The 23442-nt window shown below is 17.8% G+C and overlaps 8 protein-coding genes across 8 annotated transcripts; 5 read left to right on the top strand and 3 right to left on the bottom strand.

Moving 5' to 3' along the window:
- Positions 1-380: 380 nt before the first annotated feature.
- PRELSG_0824000 (plasmepsin VI, putative) lies at positions 381-3237 on the top strand (the record flags this gene model as incomplete). The annotated part of the gene is made up of 15 exons (XM_028676315.1): positions 381-769; positions 885-952; positions 1056-1087; positions 1240-1258; positions 1408-1447; positions 1623-1660; positions 1743-1805; positions 1911-1969; positions 2049-2101; positions 2180-2265; positions 2340-2443; positions 2523-2696; positions 2895-2913; positions 2991-3050; positions 3152-3237. 15 exons carry the CDS (start codon positions 381-383, stop codon positions 3235-3237), a joined length of 1290 nt encoding a protein of 429 aa, XP_028532817.1.
- An 812-nt stretch (positions 3238-4049) lies between these two features.
- PRELSG_0823900 (conserved protein, unknown function) lies at positions 4050-6218 on the top strand (the record flags this gene model as incomplete). Its single annotated transcript, XM_028676314.1, has 3 exons — positions 4050-4075; positions 4424-4639; positions 4766-6218. 3 exons carry the CDS (start codon positions 4050-4052, stop codon positions 6216-6218), a joined length of 1695 nt encoding a protein of 564 aa, XP_028532816.1.
- A 625-nt stretch (positions 6219-6843) lies between these two features.
- PRELSG_0823800 (conserved Plasmodium protein, unknown function) lies at positions 6844-8871 on the bottom strand (the record flags this gene model as incomplete). The annotated part of the gene is made up of 1 exon (XM_028676313.1): positions 6844-8871. One exon carries the CDS (start codon positions 8869-8871, stop codon positions 6844-6846), a length of 2028 nt encoding a protein of 675 aa, XP_028532815.1.
- Positions 8872-9271: 400 nt separating this feature from the next.
- On the top strand, positions 9272-10018 carry PRELSG_0823700 (conserved Plasmodium protein, unknown function; the record flags this gene model as incomplete). Its single annotated transcript, XM_028676312.1, has 4 exons — positions 9272-9275; positions 9372-9513; positions 9663-9790; positions 9891-10018. The coding sequence occupies 4 exons, from the start codon at positions 9272-9274 to the stop codon at positions 10016-10018; spliced, it is 402 nt and encodes a 133-aa protein (XP_028532814.1).
- Positions 10019-11096: 1078 nt separating this feature from the next.
- Positions 11097-13331, top strand: PRELSG_0823600 (E3 ubiquitin-protein ligase, putative; the record flags this gene model as incomplete). Its single annotated transcript, XM_028676310.1, has 1 exon — positions 11097-13331. One exon carries the CDS (start codon positions 11097-11099, stop codon positions 13329-13331), a length of 2235 nt encoding a protein of 744 aa, XP_028532813.1.
- Positions 13332-13906: 575 nt separating this feature from the next.
- PRELSG_0823500 (TPR domain containing protein) lies at positions 13907-17092 on the bottom strand (the record flags this gene model as incomplete). Its single annotated transcript, XM_028676309.1, has 1 exon — positions 13907-17092. The coding sequence occupies one exon, from the start codon at positions 17090-17092 to the stop codon at positions 13907-13909; it is 3186 nt and encodes a 1061-aa protein (XP_028532812.1).
- Positions 17093-18140: 1048 nt separating this feature from the next.
- RPN12 (26S proteasome regulatory subunit RPN12, putative) lies at positions 18141-19055 on the top strand (the record flags this gene model as incomplete). Its single annotated transcript, XM_028676308.1, has 1 exon — positions 18141-19055. The coding sequence occupies one exon, from the start codon at positions 18141-18143 to the stop codon at positions 19053-19055; it is 915 nt and encodes a 304-aa protein (XP_028532811.1).
- A 1286-nt stretch (positions 19056-20341) lies between these two features.
- On the bottom strand, positions 20342-22676 carry GSK3 (glycogen synthase kinase 3, putative; the record flags this gene model as incomplete). The annotated part of the gene is made up of 7 exons (XM_028676307.1): positions 20342-20585; positions 20661-20707; positions 20854-20943; positions 21019-21107; positions 21240-21329; positions 21405-22157; positions 22658-22676. 7 exons carry the CDS (start codon positions 22674-22676, stop codon positions 20342-20344), a joined length of 1332 nt encoding a protein of 443 aa, XP_028532810.1.
- Positions 22677-23442: the final 766 nt, after the last annotated feature.

Below are 23442 nucleotides of genomic sequence, written 5' to 3'. Positions count from 1 at the left end.
ATAAAAAAATGTCTGTAATAATTAAAAAGTATATGCTTGTATACGTGTATATACATTTTTATTCCTTAGTTGTCTTTTTCTTTTTCTTTTTCCTTTTTTTTTTTTTTCTATAACATATTTATTCGTATTGTTTTATTTTATTTTTTATTATTACTTTTATTCTTATTAATAAGTTGTTTTATTATTTATAAAAATTAAATTGTCTACATTTTAATGTTTTTTTGTTTCATATAATTTTTTTTTTTTTATCATTAATTTTAACCAAACATACTTCTTTGAGTTAAATTATGTATTTATATACATAATTTATTGAAAAAAAAAAAAAAGAAAATATATATATATATATATATATATATTTATACGAAGAAATATAATAAAAAATGTTGTATTTTTATGTTTTAATTTTTTGTATTATTATTTCAATAAACTTAATTTTTTCATTGAAAATTTCTAATGTTTTAAAAAATGAAAAAAATGTCAATTTAAGCACATCTTATTTGGGAGAACGAAATTTCATTTTCAATGAAATCAAATTAGAAAATAGATTTAAAAATGATATGAAAGGATATATTCAAAATATTAAGAATTTTCATTCATTAATAGAAAACAAGAAACCTAATTCTTTATTGTATGTTCAGGAAGATTTAACTAATTTTCATAATAGTCAATTTATTGGAGATATAGAAATTGGAAATCCACCTCAAAAATTTAAAGTAGTTTTTGATACAGGATCAAGTAACTTCGCAATCCCTTCAGTAAAATGCGTTAGGTATCTACAAAATTCAGTTTCTAAAAAATACAATTTTGGAAATAATATATATATATATATTTTTTTTTTGTTTTATTGTAACTTTTTTTTAATTTACTATCTTCATGTTTTTCAGGGGTGGATGTGTTTCACATAGAAAATTTAATCCTGAAAAATCGAAGACTTTTACTAAATGCTTAAAAAGTAAAAACAACAAAAATTTATAAATATTTTAATTAAATAAAAATATAAGCACTCTAAACTAACTTTACTATTTATCTTAATTTTTTTTTTTTTTTTTCAATAGACAATAAAGAATCTATTTATACGTATATTCAAGTAAATTTATTATTGAATTAAAACTCTAATACCTAAATACATATTAGAAGAATATATATATTTCAATTTATGTTCCATTAAAATAATATTCTCTTTTATTATTTATACTATTTAATTTTTTATTTTTTTTTCATTTATTTTAATTGTACTAGTATGGAACAGGAACAAGCAGTAATTGAAAATATTTAATTATAACTGAAAATAAAAAAAAAAAAAGAAATAAATAAAATTTGTATATAATCTATAGTATTAATAATAATTAGACAATATTTTTTTTTTGTATTTTGTTATATATTTTACTTTTTTTTTTTTTTTTAAAGTTCTTGAGCACGGATATGATGATATATATATAAAGGGATTGTAAATAAAAAAAAAAAAAAAAGTGTTCAATCATCTTTCTATAAATATATTTATTATACTTAAAAAAAATTAGAATAGATCTGTATATAGATTTATTCAAAATTTATACAATGATTTAAAAATAATTGATAATTTGAATTTCATTAAATTTTATTTTCGTTTTTCCTTATTTTAGAAAAATTAAGAGCCAAAGTATAGGGCTAGCTATTGAAGGTAAAATAAAATATATATAATAAAATATAAATTATATATTTCTTTGAAAAAAAAAAAAAGAATAAAATTAATTTTTATATAGAATCATTACACCCGTTTTCTGATCTACCATTTGATGGAATTATTGGCTTAGGATTTCCTGATTGTTTGTTTTGTTTTAATTTTAATTAACCATTAATATTCTTATTATTATTTTACTTTATTTTATTATTTATTTTTATTGTATTTTTTTTTTTTTTTTTATATGAAGCTGATTTCAGATTTCAAAATAAATATGCAACACCTTTAATAGAAACAATTAAAAAACAAGTTAAAAAAAAAGGGCAATTATCTGAGATTTTTTTTCCTTATTTTTCATCTTTTTTTTTTTTATGATTATATTAATTAGAATCTTTTAAAAAGAAACATTTTTTCATTTTATGTTCCAAAAAACTTAAAAAAGTGATATAAATAAATAAATAAATAAATATATATATATATGAAGCATTTAAGTTTTTTTTTTTTTTATTATAAAAATAGATTAGGTTCTATCACATTTGGGAAAGCTAATAACAAATATGTACTTGAAGGAAAAAAAATTGAATGGTTTCCTGTTATATCTATTTGTAAAAAAAAAAAAAAGATAAAAATAAGAAAATAAAGAAAAAAAGGATAAATGATAATTTTTTTTTTTTTTAAGATTTCTGGGAAGTACATTTACTAGACATACAACTCTCTGATAAAAGTTTGCTGGCCTTTAAAAATAAAAAATTTAGAGCAGCAATTGACACTGGGTCAAGTTTGGTAACAATTTTTTTTTAAAATTATTCTTAAAAAAAATCATAATACTTATTAAAATTGTTTAACATCTTTGTTTTTCCAGATAACTGGCCCATCCAGTTTTATACAACCTTTAATAGAAAAATTAAATTTAGAAAATGATTGCTCAAATAAAAACAATTTACCTAATATTTCATTTATTTTAAAAAATGTTGAAGGAAAGAATGTGAAGTTAGATTTTAAACCAGAAGATTACATTATTGAAGATATAGATGATGTAACAAACGAATATTTATTTATATATATAAATAAATATATATATACATTTATTTATTTATTTACATATTTTACCATTGTGCACTTAATAATAATTCAAAATATAACATTTATATTAATTTTTCTATAAGCAAGTAATAGTCTTTTTATTAAATTTATTTTATTTTACATAAAATTTTTTTTTTTTTTTTTTTTACAGAATAATAATTCCGTTCAATGTAAACCTTTTTTTTTCTTATTTCTTTGGAAATTTTTAATCTTTCTTTTTTTTTTTCTGTTTTTTTTTTTTATTTAGGTGCTATTGGAATAATGTCCCTTGATATTCCTTCTCCTCGAGGTCCCATTTTTATTTTTGGTAAATTTTTAGAAAATTTTTCAAAAATTTTTCAAAAATTTTAAAAATGGATTGTATATTTTTTTTTTTTACTATTTAATAATAAAAAAAAACGTTTTTAGGAAATTCTTTTATTAGAAAATATTATACAATATTTGATAACGATCATAAAATTGTTGGTCTAGTAGAAGCAAATCATGATTTTTAAAAAAAATACTTTATTTTTATTTTTTTTTAAAAAAGTGTATTTTTGAAAATTTGCGTTTGTTTCTAAAACTTAAAAAAAAATAGAAAAATCTAATTTTTTTTTCTTTAAATTCCGTTTAGTATATTTTATAATTATTTATTATATAGAATGCATTAAAATATTTTTTTTTTACTTTAATTTTTTTATTGTATTTATTAAAAAATATTATCACAAAATTAAAATTTAAATAAAGAGAACATTATATACATAATATAAGGTTTTTTTTTTTTTTTTATATTTTTTTCTTTTTTAATATCCATCATGTATATTTAAATTAAAGATTATAAAATTCTTAAATATAAACATTTACACGAAAATTATTTTCTATTTAATTATTAATAAAAATAAAATAGTAAATAAGATTATATTAAAAAAAAAATAAAAAAAAATATAGTATTTAAAAAAAATTATTAAACAAAACAGGAATAAAAAAAAAAAAAGTGACAAAATATTATAAAAAATGTGTATTTTTTTTTTTTTTAAATATATTTAATTCAACTTCATTTTATTTTTAATATCTTGAGATACATATTTGATGAAAAGATTAAATATATTTCTATTAATCTTTTTTTTATTATATTTAAAATTTTCTATATCATATATTTGAAATTTTGTTAAAGAACTATAAACGTTTATTAATTATGTAATAAAACCCATTTTCTATATAAATAAAAGGATATATTTATTTATATAAAATAGGAAGAATTAAGAAAAAAATTAATTTTCTTATAAAATTATTGGGATTTTTATGAGAACATTAATTCTTCAATGAGATGAATTCTTTAAAAATATTTAACAGGTATTATACAAAGGAATATATATATATATATATATATTAAGATACAAATAAATTAAAAAAATAACAAATAAATAAATGTAAAGTTAAAATATACATTAAATAAATAAAAGATAAATGCATATGAAAAATAGTATGTGTATTTATATATTATTAAAATAAGTGTTTATAAATATATGAAACTATTTATATATCTTTGAGTTTTAACTTATGAATACTATACAAATGTAAATGGAAATTCTAAATATGTTATAATTATTTTTTCTATATATATATGTATATTTATTATATAAGGAATTATTTTATACTTATATAAATACAAAATTTTTTTTTTTTTATATTTTTTATTAGAAAATCAAAATTTTTTAGTACAATATCCCTTAAAAAAAAATGGCAAAATTTAAGTTCTTATATAACAAATGAAAATGATTTATCATCCTGGAAAGAATTGAATACGAAAATTTTTGAAGCAGAAAATTTAATACAAAAGCAAGAGAATGAAAGTTTTAAAAAAATTGATTGGAATGTTTGGAATAATAAAATAAGCAATAAAGAACTTTTATCATGGTGAGAAAATAAAAAAAATAAAAAAAAAAACATCTATTTAACTTTTTAATAATAATAATATATTTGTAATAATCTCCAATATTATTTTAAATTTTTTTTTCTTTTTTTTTTATTTTTAAAATTTAGTATGAAAAATTTTTATGATAATCAAATGAAAATGCTAGAGGAATTAGAAGAAAATGAAGAAAAGGAAAAAAAAACAAACGAAAATGAAGAAGATATAATATTTGATGAAGCATTAAAAAATTGCAAAAAGTCAGAAGAAAATTCTGAAAAACTTCTAGTAGATGGTGCTAAAACATTGTGGATAAGTTTTCATAATCCTCCTGTAAGTAATTTAGACAATAATGAATGGATAGAAAGTGATAAGTACTGGCAAGCATTTGTAGAAAAACATTCAGTTTATAATTTGAATAACAAAAGTTTAGAACCAGAAGATGAAGAAAATATAAATTTTGAAAAAAATGAGTGGCATAAAAAAACAACTAAATTTAATGAAAGAAGTGATACACCAATATTATATGATTATATGATAAATTTACCATCATGGGAATATTATGATATTAATAGAAGAATTTTTCTTGAACATTTATTTTACTTTTTATTAAGAACAGGATTAAGTTATAAACATTTTCCTGAACTTTTCAGCTGGAAGTGGCAAACTCATATAGAGGATTTACGATTTCAATTTTTAGATGTTTCACAAAAAAGAAGAAGTGAAATTCAGTTATTAAAATTAAAAAGAGAACAAGCTTTAGAATTACAACCAATTGATTATGAACATAATGGAGAAGAATTTCATTTAAAATTATTAAATCATCTAAAAGATTATCAGAATTTACTTTTATCTAGATTAATGTCAAATTATATTTTTTTGTGTGATCCTTTTATTCCTGTACAAACAAAAGAAGCATTAGAAAATGTTTTAAAATTACATAAAGGAAAATTGTATAAACTCAATAATGAAGTAAATTGTTTATTTTTTTTACCTGAAAATAATGATAATAAGACTAATTATAAACCATTTGAGGCGTTACATAATTTTTATCAATACCTACAAAGCAAAAATATTAAATTGAATCCTTCTTATTCTGAATTATTAAATATATTTACAGAAATATTACAAGAACGAGGGGATTATTGGTTAAACATATCTAATGAAAATATTTCTGACTCTTTTTTAAGAAGATATAATAAAGATGATTCTATGTATCCAATCTTTGTAGAATATGTAACTCAATTAAAAGAAGCTTTTTCTAATAAAATAGAAATTCCAATTGAAATATATAAAAAAGAAATTGAGATTATTGAGGAAAAATACAAAGATGAATGCATTTTTTTTGATAACTTTTTGAAAGCTTTTTTATCAGATGATATTACATCCCATGAAAAACTGCCTGATTTTATTAAATTGGATGAAAGTCAAATTAAGAAATTAGTTGATGAAGAAAACGTTGAAATAGTTGATTTGGAAAAAAATGAAAAAATTGTTGAACCTAAAAAAATTGTAGAGTATATAAAAAACCAAGAAATAGAAAAGCAAAAGATTCAAGAATTCGTTAAATCGATAAATATATAGATGCACATGTTTTTTAATAATAGAATTATTTAATGTTTAAAGACAAAAAACAAAAAAATAAAAAAATAAAAAATAAGATTGGATAACTCTTTTAATGCATAAATTTATAATTTATTCATTTTTTTTTTTTTTAATATTAATATTCATATATATGTTTTCGGCCAATATTTTTATAATTTATTGCTTGAACTTTAAAAGCATATTTTTTTTTTTTCTTGATTTATAAATACTTTAAAATATTTTTTAATTACTAATAAAAATATTTTTAAAAAAAATTACTTTAAAATAAAAAAAAATATATATTAAAACAAATGAAATTGTATCAACATTTCAAAATAATATTATGCATATAGACGCATATATTAAAAATTAAAAGGAAATATTATATACACTCATTAAAGAAATTTTTTTACAATACATAACAAAAAAAAGAAAATAATTAAAAACTAACGAGTAATGAACTAAAATGGAGTGTTAATAGTACTAAAAAAAAGGTTTATAATATTTTATAAAACAAAAAAAAAAATTTCTATATATATTCAGAAACAAAAAATTGTTTTTCTTAAAAAATAAAAGTTTTTTTTTTTTATTTTATATATTCATTTTATGAAATTTTGTTATAACTTTATTTAATTGATCTGTGATTCCTTATATATTGTTCATGTGTATTCTTATTTAATAATAAAAAATCTACAACAAATGGGCCGATTGCTACTTCACTTTGGATGTTTAACTTCTTTGGGATAAATGGAGATATTCTTTTTTGAATAGTAGATTTATTTATATCATAATAATTTGGTTTATTGAAATATGACGATGCTCTATTTAGAAGTTGATATAAACAAATAAGAAATTTTAAAGAGAATTTATAAAAATCATAAAGAGAATGTAATACAAATAATGAAACATGAATTTGATGAGAAAAAGATCTACTATTTGCTTTTCTTTTATTTAATAATATAAGTATTAAACTTATTAAACGAATATCAAAATATTTATAAAACATTGAAGAATAACATATAGAAACCAATGCTAAATCAGTAAAATAATTTAATTTTTTTATAATATTTAACTTTAAGTTATCATAAATATGTATGGGAATGTCTATATTTAATTTGATTAATGAAACATAAAATAACGTTAAGTTTCTGCAGTCTAATAAATTTATTAAATGACTTTTTTTTTTAAGCAAATTTAAAATGAAATATTCTTCTCTTATTAGTAATTTTCCATAAGCATGTAATAACATAGCTACATTACCACTATCCAGCATGTTTTCTTTTTTTATTATTCCTTTTTTGATTATTTCAAATACTTTTATTTCTCTTAAATTAAATTTTGCATATGAATTAGCTAATATAGATAATTCAGCAGGATGAAAATATTTTGAATTTTTTATAATATATGAAAACAAATGAGAGAAAAAACATTTATTATAAATATTACATTTAGAGTAAGCATTCGTTATCATAACTATTTCAATTGGTTTAAAATTATAAAATTTGATGTATATATGCTGTAAGAATTTGTTGAATAAATCAAAATCTATTTTACTTAATTTAGAAAAAGAGTTTATAATATTTGCAATTTCTTGTTCATTAAATTTATCTGTATCTTTTTTAATTCTTATACTTAATATAAAGAATAATTTTTCGAATTTTAAATCTAACTTTGAATATGCATTGCATATATTACTAATAGATTGGTAACTCATTTGATCTATTTTATCATAAATAAATTTTTCAAGAAAAATAAATAAACTGCTATCAATATAATTCAACTTAGAAAAGGAGTTTACTATTTGAGATATATCAAAACTATGAATATCTTCATTTTTATAATGTTGAATAAATTTCGAAGAAGTCTTCATAAAGTTTTTGTTAAGAATATTTACCCTAGCAAAAGAATTTAAAATTAGTGCAAGCCATCTTATGCAAAATGTTTTATAAATATCTTTTAATTTTAATATATCTGTTAACTTTATGCTTAAGATATACCAAAATTTCTTATTATCAAATTTATGAATAGCCAGTTGATTGCATATTAAAGAAAGTGACATAAAGAAATCTTTACAATTTATGTAATTATAATTTAAATTTAAACTTTTTATAACTTGAATGCTAGAATAATTTAAAATGAACTTTAAATTATCATCCAAATTAGCATTATCATTAATGCTATTATATAAACTTTTATTTTTATTAAAATCATCATTTAAATTATTTTTATTCATTTCTTCACATAATTTTGTATTCATATAAAATTTCTCATAATTATCATTTTTATTATTTAATAAATAACTTTGATATGTTATATAAGCTTGTTCATTTTCTCTGTTTCTGTTAGTAACATTTATGAAATCGTTGCTATTAGCAAGTACATATTTTGATAATTCCTGTTGTTCTTTTTCTATATTTTCAGTTTTATTTAAATTTTTATTTAGGTTACATTCAAAATTTATTTTCTTATAATCATTTTTGTTTTCATTTATTTTCCGGTGTTTTACATTTTCATCATATAATTTATTAGTAAAACAACTTAATTCTTGTTTTATCTTATTATCATCTTTGTTATTTTTATTATATTCAGTTATTTTTTTATTCTTTAAAGCTTTCTGTACATTCATTATTCTTAAATAAATATGTTTCAACATTTTTTTTTTTTTCTTTTTACTATTATTAATATATCTTCTACATTTATACTTCCTATTTATAAAAACTACTTATAAAGTTAAAGAGAAAAACGAGATATAATTATTTACTTGAATCATTAAACTAAAATGAATAAAGATATAAAAAAAAAAAAAATAGTAAAAAACTTTTTACAAAAAAAAAAAAAAAAAAAATATTATAATTTTTTGCTGTTCGTAAGTGTATGTTTTATTTTATAAAAATTAATTTATTTTTAAATTCTTTTATTTAAATTATGAAAATATTATTTCTGTGATAAAATAAAATTGTAATATTTAAATGCTTGTATATATATATTTTCTTAATTATCTTTCATAAATTCAATAAAATTTTTTTGTTTAATCGTTTATAGATTTTTTATTAATGGGTAAGTAAAGATAGTAAAAGAAATAAAAAGAAAAGAAAAAATAGATAAATGAAAGATTAAAAGAATTTTTTTTGTTTTTTTAAATTTTTTTTGAAGGGAAATCATTTTACAATAGAAGTACAAGACTTTGGTGGGGTCACTGCCATCTAAGAATTGGTAGTAGATTACAAGTTAGATTAAATAAGGGAATAAAATATTCACATTTTGAGCATATAGGAAGATTTATAGCATTTGCTAGGTATGGACAATAAACAAAAAATAAAATAAAATAAAGAAATCAATACATGTATATATTTATCGGAAATATTAATACTGTTAAAAAATTTTAAAATTTTTTACATATTTTTATATATGTTTATAATTTTTTTTTTTATTAAGACGATCAAGATCATTAAGAGCAGCAACTTTAAGCAAATGTTTGAGAAGAAATTTTTGGGGAACAAATTTTTATTATGATGGAAAACCGAAAACAGAAGAAAATTCACAACAAATTTTGAAATCATCACAAGATGAAGGTATATCATTTTATTTTATGATTATACTCTTATTATTATTTTTGTTGTATTATTTCATATATTTTTTTGAAAATATAATGACGTTTTTTTTTTTTTTTAGGTGGATATATATACGCAATAGAAAAAGGAAAAATCATTCCATCAGAAAAAGAAATGAAAAAATTAGAATCAGTTTTAGGTGTTCCTTTAAAAAGAGAAAGACAGAAAACTCTTCTTAGGAGACTTTAATTCTTTAATATCTGTCACTTTTTTTTAGTTTTTTTCATTTTTTATACTTTTTATATTTGTCTAATTGTAATACACAATTTTTTTTTAAGTTAGTTTTTTTATTTCTTTTTTGATGGAAAAATTAAACATTATGCAACACTATATCAAAAAAAAAAAAAAAAACAAATAAAATTTTAAAAAAATATTTTTATTAAAAAATTAGTAAGTTTTATAATAAATTAAAACTTAATATATACACTAATTTAAAGTAAAAATGTAATTGAATTTTTATTTCTACAGCATTGAATTTAACATATAAGATAATTTTTTTTTTTTTCAAATTTTTTTAAAAATTTAAGTGAAAATATAAATTACAAGTTTATCTTGTTAATTATTTTAAAAATACTTTATGCTTAAATATTATAACTACAATTTTTTTTTGTAGGTATACATTGATATAAAATTTATTTTATGAAAAATATTTTTTAATTTTTATAATTCTTTAATTGAATAATGTTAAAGAAAAATTACACATATAATTTAGAAAAATATACACGTAGAAAAGAAAAATGTATATACATACATTTTAATTTATATATATATATATATATATATATGTATAATAAATACTTATTATTTAAATAATTATTTTATTAATTTAAATTTAAAAATTTGTTGATGCTATCACATAGTTTCCATCCTGTGGTAATATTTATTATAAAAAGAAAGATAAAACATAATGAAAAGTAATTTATATATTTTTAAAAATGCCAAAATTGATAAAATAGTAATTTAAAAAAACAAAGAAATAAATTTAGAATTAATATGAGAAAAATAAAGATAAAATAATATAAAAAAAAAAAATTCTTATATTAAGAAAAAATATTTTTTATTATGTCAAAAAAAAAAAAAAAAAAAAGAAAAAAAATCATAAAATATATCAAGGAAAAAACAAAAAAAAAAAAAATAAAATAAAATAAATAAAATAAAAAAGTATGAAATATATATATATATGTAAAGGAAATATTTAACAAAATAGATAATAAAATATTAAGAATAAGAATATATAAATGGATATATATATTTTATTCTATAAATTATGAATAACAATTTAGAAAATCAAAGAGAAGTTGAAGAAACAGAAGAAACAAATGATATATTTTTATACAATAATGAAACAGCTAATGAAGGAGAATCATGTAATATTTTATGTTTATTTCTTTTCTTTATTTCATTATTTTTTATTATGGTAATAACTGCTGATAATTCATCTCCAAATAATGAATATGATAATAGCAATAATAGAGATTCAGACATTTTAAATGATTCAAGAAATGATAAAATTATGAATGATATTTTAGATAATATATTAATTCAAAGTTTAAATTTTAAAGGTTATTACAAAATTAAGGATACTACTACTACTAATTATTTATTAAATAAATCCGATAATGATTTAAACATAAAAAAGGGAAAATTTGAAGCAAAATTAATTACCTTAAAATTAGCTTTAGCTAATGCTAGTAAATCCTACATTTTTTTTCATTTCGAGCCTTCTAAAAATGAATTAAAAAAAATAAAAAATAAAAAAAAAAATAAAAAATATCAGTTTATAGGATTAAGTGGAATAAATATTAACAAAAGTAATGACTATATTTTTAATGGAATTGGTTATAATGTAGCTAATTTTTGTCAAAAATTTAATGAAAAATGCTTATGTAATTACACAGTAAATATTAAGCAATATTTAAGTAACTATGAATCTACTTCTTTAAGAGAGCTAGATGAGTCATATTTATATTCATTAAAAAATTACTTATTGAATGAAACTGAATATTATGAAAGTTCAATATTTCATCAATATTATGAGAATTATGAAAAATACATAAATAATATTAATAATTATTACGATAAAAATTTTATTAAAAACAATGATGATTTTAATGCAAGTAAAGAAGAAGAAAACATAAAAGAAATTTATGGTGAAGATAAAGAGTTAAATACTGATATAAAAAAACAATCTTCAAATGCTAATATAAAAAATGTTCATAATCAACAAATTATGTTACAATTAGAAGGTAAAACAAAGGATATTAAAAGTGGTAGTAGTAGTAGTAATATAATAAATGAAGATGAAAAAAAGGATTATATAAATACGACCGGTGAAAATATATCAAATGAAAAAAAAGATAATCATGAATCATATAATGCAACCAATAATAAAAAGACATCAACAAATAATGAAAATGACGTAACGAACGAGGAAAAAAATAGCAATTTTTCTAATACGAATAAAGAAGATATAGAAACAAATGATAGTGATTATGAAGGTTATATTATATCAAATAATTGCAATTTGTTTATATCATTTAATGGAGACGATATAGATAAAAGTTATATATCTAATAAAATTACGAATTTTTCAATTTTGTTTAATATAAAATCATTAATAGAATTAGGGTTGTTTTGGGCACAAATAGGAAACAGTGAAAATATGCGCAATGCTTCAAAAATATCAATAATATCTATTTGTTTAAATTCTTTTATAGAAATATTTGAATCTTTGTTACTTTTATACGAAGTAATGTTATCAAGATTATTACTAATTCATTTTATTATAATGGTTCTATTAAAGTTTCTTTTATTCACACTAATGGAGGTCAGATATGTTTTAATCATTTGGAAAGCTAATCATCAACAAGACATTAATGACGGATGGGAATATATGCAAAGAAAATTAAGTAAATTATATAAATATTATTATGGAAGTATATTAGTATTAATTATTTTATTTTATTATGTTTTTCCATTATTCCCATGTGTATTACTAGTATTATATTTATGTTGGTTGCCCCAAATACTCCTAGATATATGGAAAGGTCAAAGAAATTCTATTAATTTAAAATTTGTTTTTTTTTTATCATTATGCCGATTATTTTTACCTATTTATATATTTATTTATCCTTATAATATTTTTCAATTAGATGTATTTGCACAAGTAATTGACACATCTAATATGACATTCAGTATTTTACTAATAGCCATTATAGCTATTCAATTAATTTTTATGTTTATTCAAAGAATATACGGGCCTCGATACTTTGTTAATATTGATATATTACCACATGTTCATAATTATTATAAAACTATTGACGCTAACTTTGAGTCAGGAATACCTGAATGTGTAATATGTATGTATGATATTCTTTTAAAAGATAAAAAATATTGTGTAACTCCTTGTTATCATATATTTCATGAAAAATGTTTACAACAATGGATGAACATAAAGTTAGAATGCCCTACTTGTAGAGGTGCTCTACCAAATTTTCCTTAAAATTTTGTGTCTTTTTAATATAAATATTTGCATATTTTATATTATACATAAAAAACAAAAAAAAAAAAAAAACACAAAAAGTCATATATATTATCAAACCTTTTATATGTTTTCTTTTTTTCTTTTTTTCTTTTTTTCTTTTTTTCTTTTTTTCTTTTTTTCTTTTTTTCTTTTTTTTTTTTTTTAATAAAATGTAAAATTTATTTTTGAAAAATTATTTTACTTTATTCTATCATAATTTATAAAAATTAATTTATATAAGTTATAATTTTTATGTATTTTGCTATTTTATATCTTATTTTATTTTTTTAGTTTTTTTTTTTTTTTAATACACTTCTATTAAGTTTTTGTTTTTTAAAATTATAAATATTCTTTAAATAAACATTTTTTTATTTTATATAAAATCATGAAACTGTATTATTTTGTTATGAAATTTAATTAAAAAATAAAAAAAAAATAGTAAATATTTTTTTTTACTAAATATAAATAATACAACTTTTTTTAATTTAAGAAAATGTGCCAAATTATATTATTTTTTCTTTAAAATTAATAAAAATAAATATATATATTAGAAGCTATGAAACTTTAAGTAAATAATGAATTCTATTAATGTCATTATTATATAATGATAATATTGTTTGTTTTAAATGATCATTTAAAAAGCAATATGATAAAAAAATGCTAATATTTTTTTTTAAGGTTTTTTCTACACTACTTATTTGAATTGCATATGGTATTAATTTTCTTATCTCTCTATATATTATTTCTGTATTATTATAATCATTTCTTATTGATAAATTTTTTAAGATTTGAGTAATAAACATAATAATATTATTTATCAAAACATAAAATGTTTTGTCTTTAGTAGTATTATTTTGAATATCTAAGAAAATTGAACATACTTCATTTGTTAATTCTTTAAAAGCATTATCAGCATCTTTTTCAATTAAATTGTTTAGAAAATTAGTATATCTTGATAAGCAGAAAACAAGATTTATACATGAATTTATTAAAGAAAATTCATTTTTTCTTGATAAAATAGATAAAATGGATTTTTTTAAAGATAAAGAAGAAAATTCATCTAGCTCAATTAATTTTTCATTTTCTTTATATATGCTTTCTTTTAAAGAATTTATTAATTTTCTATTATTATCATTATTCACATTATCATCATTATTAATATTATTATAATTGTTCCTATTGTTATTACTATTATTATTACAGGTATCATTTTTATGTTGTTGAATATTAAGAGATAAATAATAAATATATAAATAAAATCTACTTAAAAGTAAAAAGCACAACTCACTTACTCGTTTATCTGCCGATTGAGTACATTTAATAATTTTATGAAAACTACTTATCTTTATTTCCTTATCAAAAGATGAAAGTTTTTTTTTTTCTATATCATTTGTCCATGTAATAGTTAAATTAAAAATTACTGATAAAATATTTTTCATTAAACTTTCATTTTCAATTTTTTCTACAAAATAAAAAATATTAAACCAACATTTATTCAATACAATTAATCTTATGTTGATGTTTCCAACTAAATTTACTAAAAAAGACAAATAATTACAATGCATTTCATTGTAATCATAAAATTTTTCATTAATAAAAATAATAATATTAAGTATATCTTTCATAAATTTTTTTTCTAGCAAATTCAATACATTGGTTTGTACAATGAAGTGAGATAAAACACCAAATAAATTAATAAATTCATACTTCTTTTCAAGTAAATTTTCACTTTTTTTTTTTTCTTCTAATTTTTTTTCATTACTATTATCCAATAAATTTGTGGAAGAATTGTTCTTTAAAATTATATTTTCTTCATTATAATTTATTGTATTATTGTATCTATTATCATTTTTTATAATATTTTTATTTTCATCACCATCTTCTTTTTTAATTATGAAGTTCTTATTACTGTCTTCTTTTTTAATATCATTTATATCTTCGTGCACACTATCCAATATGGAGTTTCTTAAAAATTCAAAACGTGATAACTTTTCTTTTGTGTAAACACTTCTTTGTTCTGTTATATAATCATTTATGGTTTTTAATATATTTTTTAAAATATAATTATTATTTTCAACAATAGTACAAAATACCTTTCTTGCCTCATAATTTTCACTAATAGAAAGTAAAAAATTTATGCATTTTGAAATTTTTAAAATTCCTAAAAAATAAAAAGTTAAAATTGGATTTAATGCGTGTATGCAAAAATCGGAATAATGATAATTATCTTCAAGTATCAATATTAGGATATCAATAATTGTATTACCACTTTTTTTTAAATATTTAGGCATATGAAATTTTTTATATTTTGTATTTTCACTTGTTAATATATCACCATCAATTTCTTTTTTAACATAAAACAATATTTCATTAAGTTGCTCAACAACATATGATAAAAAGGTTACTTTCTTTATTTTTTCATTTTTATTATCTTTTATTTCGTATGCATATGAGCAAAAACTTAGTTTTGCTCTTTTGTTTTTCTTTAGAAGCTTCTTCATTTTTCTAAGATACTCTGAAAAAAGTTTTGATTTTTTTTTTATATCCATTTTTGATAACTCCATTATTAAATCTTCGTAATTTCCTATATCTAAGTCACTGTTGCTCATATTAAATTGATCATTATTTTTATGATCCTCTTCTATATGTTCTTTTTTTTCTACTTTTTTATTCTCTTTTTCTTGATTTTTATTTGAAAGTAATTTATCACTTTGTGCTTTTCTATAATCATCTAATATTTTTTCACATTTTTCAATATATTCAATTGTTTCCTTATCATTAGGATAAAGTGATAAAGCCAACTTAAAGTTTTCCATTGATTCATTAAATTTATGTAATTTAAAAAGTGCTAATCCTTTTCTTGCATAACTTTTAAAAATAACCGAATTTTTAACTTTGAGATCTTTTTGAAATATATTATAATATTCAATAACCTTATTACAGTTTTCAATAGCATTTTCATATTGATATATTTTAATTTGACATAAAGCTAGATTATTATATATTTCCAAATAATCTTTGCAAATATCTAACGCATTTTTATAACAATCTATGGCATATAAATAATTTTTTTGCTTGAAAAAATTATTTCCTTTTTGCTTCATACTATAAGCAACTTTTCTATTTTCATTTCTTTTTTTTATATCTTCATTCATTTTTTTTTCTAATATTTGAAAATTTTTATTATGCTTAGGAACATATAATGTTTTTTCATCCTCATCAAAAGTATCACTGCTTGGCTCATAGTAATTCCATTTCTCATAACTTGTTATTTTTTTTTTCTCTTCATTTTTTCTTGATTTTAAAAATTGCTTCCAATTATTTCTTCGTGCATTTCTTTTATCTTTTTCAATTTTATAAATTTTTACTTTTTCTTCTAATTCCTTTTTTCTTTGTTCTCTAGTTATTACTAATTCATTGCATCTTTTGCAATTTTTTAAATCATAACTATATTCAACAAAACAAAAACGACAAAAATATAAATAATTATTTTCATTTCCTTTTCCTTCTTTACCCAATAAAAAATCTCTTTTTTCCTTTTCCTTTTTTTCTTCTTCTTTTATTTCTTTTGCTCTTTTTTCAAGAAATAATTTTCTTTCTTCTTTTTCTATTTCTTCTATACTTATTTTATTATCTAAAATATTTCTAACTTTAGTTGTTACATCGTCTACCCTTTCTAAAAACTCATCTATTTCGTCATCATTAGGTAATCTAAAATAACTATTTTTTGTAGTAGTCATCTTTCAATTGTTTGTAATAATTTAAAATGGTTTATATATATATATATTAATATAATTTAATTTTATAAAATTTATTTTCTAATATATATATTTATATATATATGAATTATATAACACAAATTATTCACACATATGTGAAATGTGTTTTTTTTATCCAAAAATTATATATATTAAAAGAAAAAAAATATATAATGAAAAGAATAATAATAAAACAAAAAAATTAAGACAAAAAAAAAAAGAAAAAAAGTAAAAAAGAAAATAAGAAAATTGAATTAAAAGATTAGTAAAGTACTAAATAAAAACAAATAATATAACAGTAAAAAAAAGCATTAAACATAAAAAGTTAGACAGAAAAAAATATGCGGAAAGCAATATACATATATATATATATATATATTATATTGTATTTTTTCTAAAAATTTTAGATGAATTATATTAAAAAATAAAAGATAATATTTTTGTTTATATATATATATAATTTTTTTTTTCTTTTAAATCTCAAACTTTTCATACAAAAAAAAAAAAAAATGATTCAGTATATATTTAATGTATCCAAAAAAATACATCTTTTTTAATTTTCATTTTAATTTTTATGTTTTAATAGTATACGTATCCAATATAACCCTTTACACATACGCATTTTTATCATATATCTTTTTTCTTTTTTTTTTTTTCCTTTGAATTTTATAACCCATAAATTACTATAACTAAAAAAATAAATTTTTATTTACAATACGTTTTTTTTTTTTTTTTTTTTTATTCTGTTTTAATGCACAAATTTATTTTATATTAATTTAAAAAAAATTAAAAAGAATAAAAGATTTTAAGCCTACTATTTAAAAAAAAATTTCTTTTGATAAAAAGTTTTAATATTTTGAATTATGTAAAATTAAATAGAACATAAGAATTTCTAATATATAAAATAGAGAAGAAAAAAAAAAAAAAAGATAAAATAAGAGAAGGGATATTACAAGTTTGATGTAAAAATATATGATTAATATATATATATATATATATATATAAATTTTTTTTTAATAATTTTTATAAAATGTCAAAAGAATATAAAGAAGGAATAAAATTATTTAAGGAATTAATAAGTTGTTATAATAACATAAGTGAAGAAGAATTAGATAAAAAAGCTAATGATGATATAAATAAAATAATTGATTTAGGTGATGATATTAATGATCCAACAACATGTAATATATACAAATGTAAAGAAATTTTATCAAAGTTAAAATTAATAATAATACATTTGCCTTCAATTGATCCTTTATTACCAATATGCAAAAAAAATATCAATGAACTATTACTAGCAAGGGAAGTATTAGAAAAAGGTGTAATAATTTCAATAAGAGATAAAGATATTAAATCATTTAATATATATACAGCACAACTATTTATTTATTATTTTGATTATAAAGATATTTTACCGAAAAGTAAAAAACAAAATGGTATATTAGGAGTATATCTATTATATTTATTAGCATCGAATTCAATTGGAGATTTTCATATGACTTTAGAAATAATACCTATAGAAGATCAAAATGATAAATATATAAAGTATGTTTTGGAGTTAGAACAACATATAATGGATGGATATTTTCATTATGTTTTAACAAGAAAAGATGAAATTCCATTATACTTATACTCATTATTTATGGAAAGGTTATATAGTACTATTAGATATAAATTAGCCGACTGTATATTTTCTTCTTCTAATTCTATCAGTTTATTACATGCTTGTGAATTATTAAAATTTAAAAGTGAAAATGAATTATATGAATTTATCACAGCTTATAATGAAACTAAAACAAGTCAAGGAGAAAATAACGTAATATGGGAAATAAAAAATAACAAAATTTTTTTTAATAATAAAACTGTTAATTCTCAAGAAGTACCCGCTTTAGAAATATTGAATAATACTATTGGCTATGCAACAGAATTAGAAAGAATTGTGTAAATAGTATATATATATATATATATATGTATATGATATTTTTCTTTTTGTTTTTCTTTTTTTTTTCTTTTTTTTTTTAAATAAATAAAACAAAAAAAAAGTAATAGTTGCAATGATACATCTATTAATAAAAAATATTATTTTAATTTTTTCAATATATATGGAATCTCAGTTTTTTTTATTTGTTGTTTTAAATGCAAAAATACAATTATTTAACTAAATTTAAAAAAATACATATATATATATATATAGGAATATACAAAGGATTCTAGTTAATGTATAATCATAATAATGAAACATTTAATAAGAGATATGATTTACTAAAACTTTAAAAGAATTTAAACAAATATTCATAAGAATTGTCATATAGTTTCAATTATCCTGATAAATGCATAATTTATATTACATTTATATTTATATAACACATAAATCATATTATTATTATTTTTTATTTTTTCTAGTGATAAATAAAAACTCTTTTGTTTATATTTAGGCATATTCAAATAAAAATTTAAGAAAATAGTTATATAAAATTGAAGAATAATATAGGGTAGAGTAAAATTTTAATTTTTCATATGTACTAATTCCAATAAATATATAATTAAAATGTTTATAAAAAACCATATATATTAAAAAGGAACATAAAATTAAGAAAAAAAAAAAAATAAAAAAAAAATAAAAAAAAAAATAAAAAATAAAAAAAAAAATAAAATCAAATAAAAAATCCAAAAAAAAAAAAAAAATGATAAATTAATTCTTAAATAGAGAATTTAAGTATATATATGCATATAGAAAACTTTGATGTAATTTATAAATTGCATAAGATTGTTCTAGATAAAAATAAATGATATGGAGAAAAAAAAAAAAAAATCAAATTAGAAAACCAAAGATTGTAAAGATGTTGTAAACTACTAATATCTACTGAAAAAAAAAAAATTAACAAAAATACAAAAAAAAAAATAAATAGATATATATATATGCTATAAAAAAAAAACATATACAAATGCATAAATATATATGTAGATAAAAAAAAAGGAAATAAAAGGATATAAAAATTATTGTCGATAATAAAATATGTAGCGTTAAATTGAATAATGCTATATTATTTTTATATGATTATTATATAATTTAAATTATTATTGCATTTGAAGAATACACTTTTAATAATATATTTTTTTTATTTCTCCAATATATATATATATATACATCGCGTGTATTTACTTAATTCTAAAAATATCTAGATAATTGATATGTTTTAGTACTTTTTTTTTTTTTTTTCAATAAAAGCATCAACTTTCAATAACCAAATGAGCTTTATTATTTGATTTATTATTTTCTAAATTCGATTCATTGAATTCCTTATTTATATTTTCATTAATGTTATTGTTATCATTTTGTTCATTCAGTATATATTCATATTTTTCATAAAGATATTTAGGTATTACTTTTCTTCTGCATTCAATAGACATTACTTTAATTTCTTCTTCACAAAAATTAAATAATTCTGGTAATTTATCAATATATTTTGGTAATCTTGAAAAAAAAATAATAATAATAATGTGTAATAAAGTATATATATATATATATATATGTATATATGCTTATAACTTAATACAAGGATCTCTTAATTCATCAAAAAATGGATCTCCCAATGCCTTTATAATGAAAAAAGAAAAATATATATATATAATTATATATAATTATAAATATTGTTAAACTAACAAAGTATACTCAATAAAGGTATATAAGATACAAAAATTATTTTTAATATCTTTCTTTTATTTTTTATAATTATTTTTACTTCAATAGAACTAAGTCGTTTTAATGGTTCATATTTTAAAAATCTAGAAACCAAGTTTATAGCATCTTCTGATGTGCTCTTTGGGAATATCTAAAAATATGAAAAAATTTCACAAAAAAATATATATAATAAAATGAAACTAAATATATATATATATGTATGTACTTTTTTTAAGTCTTTTGGTTTAACATCTGGAAATTTTACATCAGCATAATTTGGATTCATTTCTTTCATTTGTTCTTCAGTTGGTGTTCCTTCATTAAAATATACAAAAAAAAAAAAAAATTATTTAATATTTTTAGTATATATTTTTAGGTACAATTATTATTTAAATTATCAATATAATACATTGTGTTTCTAAAATTTTTTGTTACATATTTAAATACCTAGAACTTGTATTATTCTCACTAATTGATCAACGCTTGATTGTCCTGAAAACAAAGGAAATCCTAAAATCATTTCTGCTATTATACAACCTAAAGATGGAAAAAAAATATATATAGTATATAAATAAATGTTAAATTATAAAATCTTTATATATATATATGTACCTAATGACCATAAGTCTATATGAGTAGTGTAATTAGTTGAACCTAACATTAATTCAGGGGCTCTATAAAATCTAGAACAAATATATGAAACACTACGTTGCCCAGCTAGTAAATTCTTTGCACTACCAAAATCACATAATTTTAATGTATGTGTTTTAGGATCTATTAATAAATTTTGAGGTTTTAAATCTCTATGACATATCAGTTTTGAGTGTAAATATGCTAAAGCCCTACATAATTGATATGAATATAATTTAACTAAAAAAATTGGTATAGACTGATTACTTCTAGAATAATATTTCATATATTTATGTACAGTTTGAGGTATATATTCCATTACTACATTTAAAAATATATTTTTTTCATTTTTTTTAATTGATTCTGTATAATAATAATCTTTTAAATATATAATATTTACATGATTTAAATTTTTCATTATCATTAATTCTCTATTTTTATATTGAGGATCTTGTAAAACTTTTTTAATAGCCACCTTTTCTGAGGTGTCAAGACAAATAGCTTCATAAACAACACCAAAGCTTCCATTTCCGACAATATTTCCTAATCTATATGCCTTATTTGGTGATTTATGAATTTCATTTTCTAGTATTTTATGTTTTTCATCATTACTACTATTACTAGATTCACTTGAACTATCATTCTCATTACTTTTATTAATTATACAGCTGTTAGTAGTAGCATATTCTTTATTATTATTTTTCTCATTTTCTTGATATATATTTATATGGTCATCTACAAAAAAAAAAAAAAAATTACAAAATTGATTCTAACCAATTATATATATATATAATATATGTAATATATTATTTCATAAAATATCATAAGTTATAATAATATAAAATTTTTTTTTTATATTTTCTATAATGTAATAAAAATAATACTCTTTCAAATAAAACTTATTTTTAATAGATTTGAAAAAAATATAAACTTTTAAATAAAGTTTAAAAAAAAAAAATATATCACAAAGCGATGTTCTTCTTTAATATAGACATATCAAAATATAAACATATATATATGTAATAATTTTTTGTACAATATTTCAAATATATATATAATATATTTTTGTTTAAAATATAAATTATGGTATTATAAAAAAATATTTTATAAGATATAAAAGAAAAAATTAAAAGTGAAATTACAAAATAGATGAAACTAAATTCTCATTTGTTAAAATATATGAATAATATAAGTATTATGTCTAATTTTTGTTTGTTTTTTTATAGTTCATTTACCAATATGCCAATCTTTCATATTTTGTATGAATTCTTTCTTTACTTCTTCTGTATATTATTTTTTTTGTTATAAAATTTGATATTCACAAAATATATAATCAATTAATAACAATAAAATATGAATATTCTTCAATCATACATTTTCTTTTCCTTTTTACTTTTTTTTTTTTTTTTTCCTTTTAAAAATAATAATTAAAATTTAAATATAAAATTTTATATTGAAAATTTGATTTTCTCTTAAATATGAAATGAGTATTAATAATTTGAAATTATAAAGAAAAAAATTAAAAAAAAAAAAATAATATATAATAATATAAATACAAAAAAATAGGTACATAATAACATGTACTAATTTTAAAATGCTAATAGATTTAAAATTTTAATTAATATCTTCTTTTTTTTTTTTTTTAAAATCAATCTGCTACATAAACCAATTACTCACAATTAAATAAATATATTTTTTACTTAGTATTACTAATGTGTATTCTAAGAAAACATTAAAATTATTTATTTCTATATTTTTATTTTTACTAAATAAAGCAATGCTTAACTTTATGTTTACATAGTGTGTGCAACTTTAAAGTTATTCAAAAAAGGTGCATTCGTTTTTTACTTTTCCTAAAGAAATAAAATAGTAAAAAATTCACAAAAAAAAAAAAAATATTTTCATTATTTATAAGAATAAAAAAAAAAAAATTTATAGTATATTAAAATATATGAGGATATATATATTATTAAAAAAAAAAAACTTTAAAATGTAAAAATGCAGAGATACTAAAATGAAT

The sequence above is a fragment of the Plasmodium relictum genome (assembly GCF_900005765.1).
Source record: "Plasmodium relictum strain SGS1 genome assembly, chromosome: 8".
In the NCBI taxonomy this organism is placed as follows: Eukaryota; Apicomplexa; class Aconoidasida; order Haemosporida; family Plasmodiidae; genus Plasmodium; species Plasmodium relictum.
This window is presented reverse-complemented; position numbering and strand designations above follow the sequence as displayed.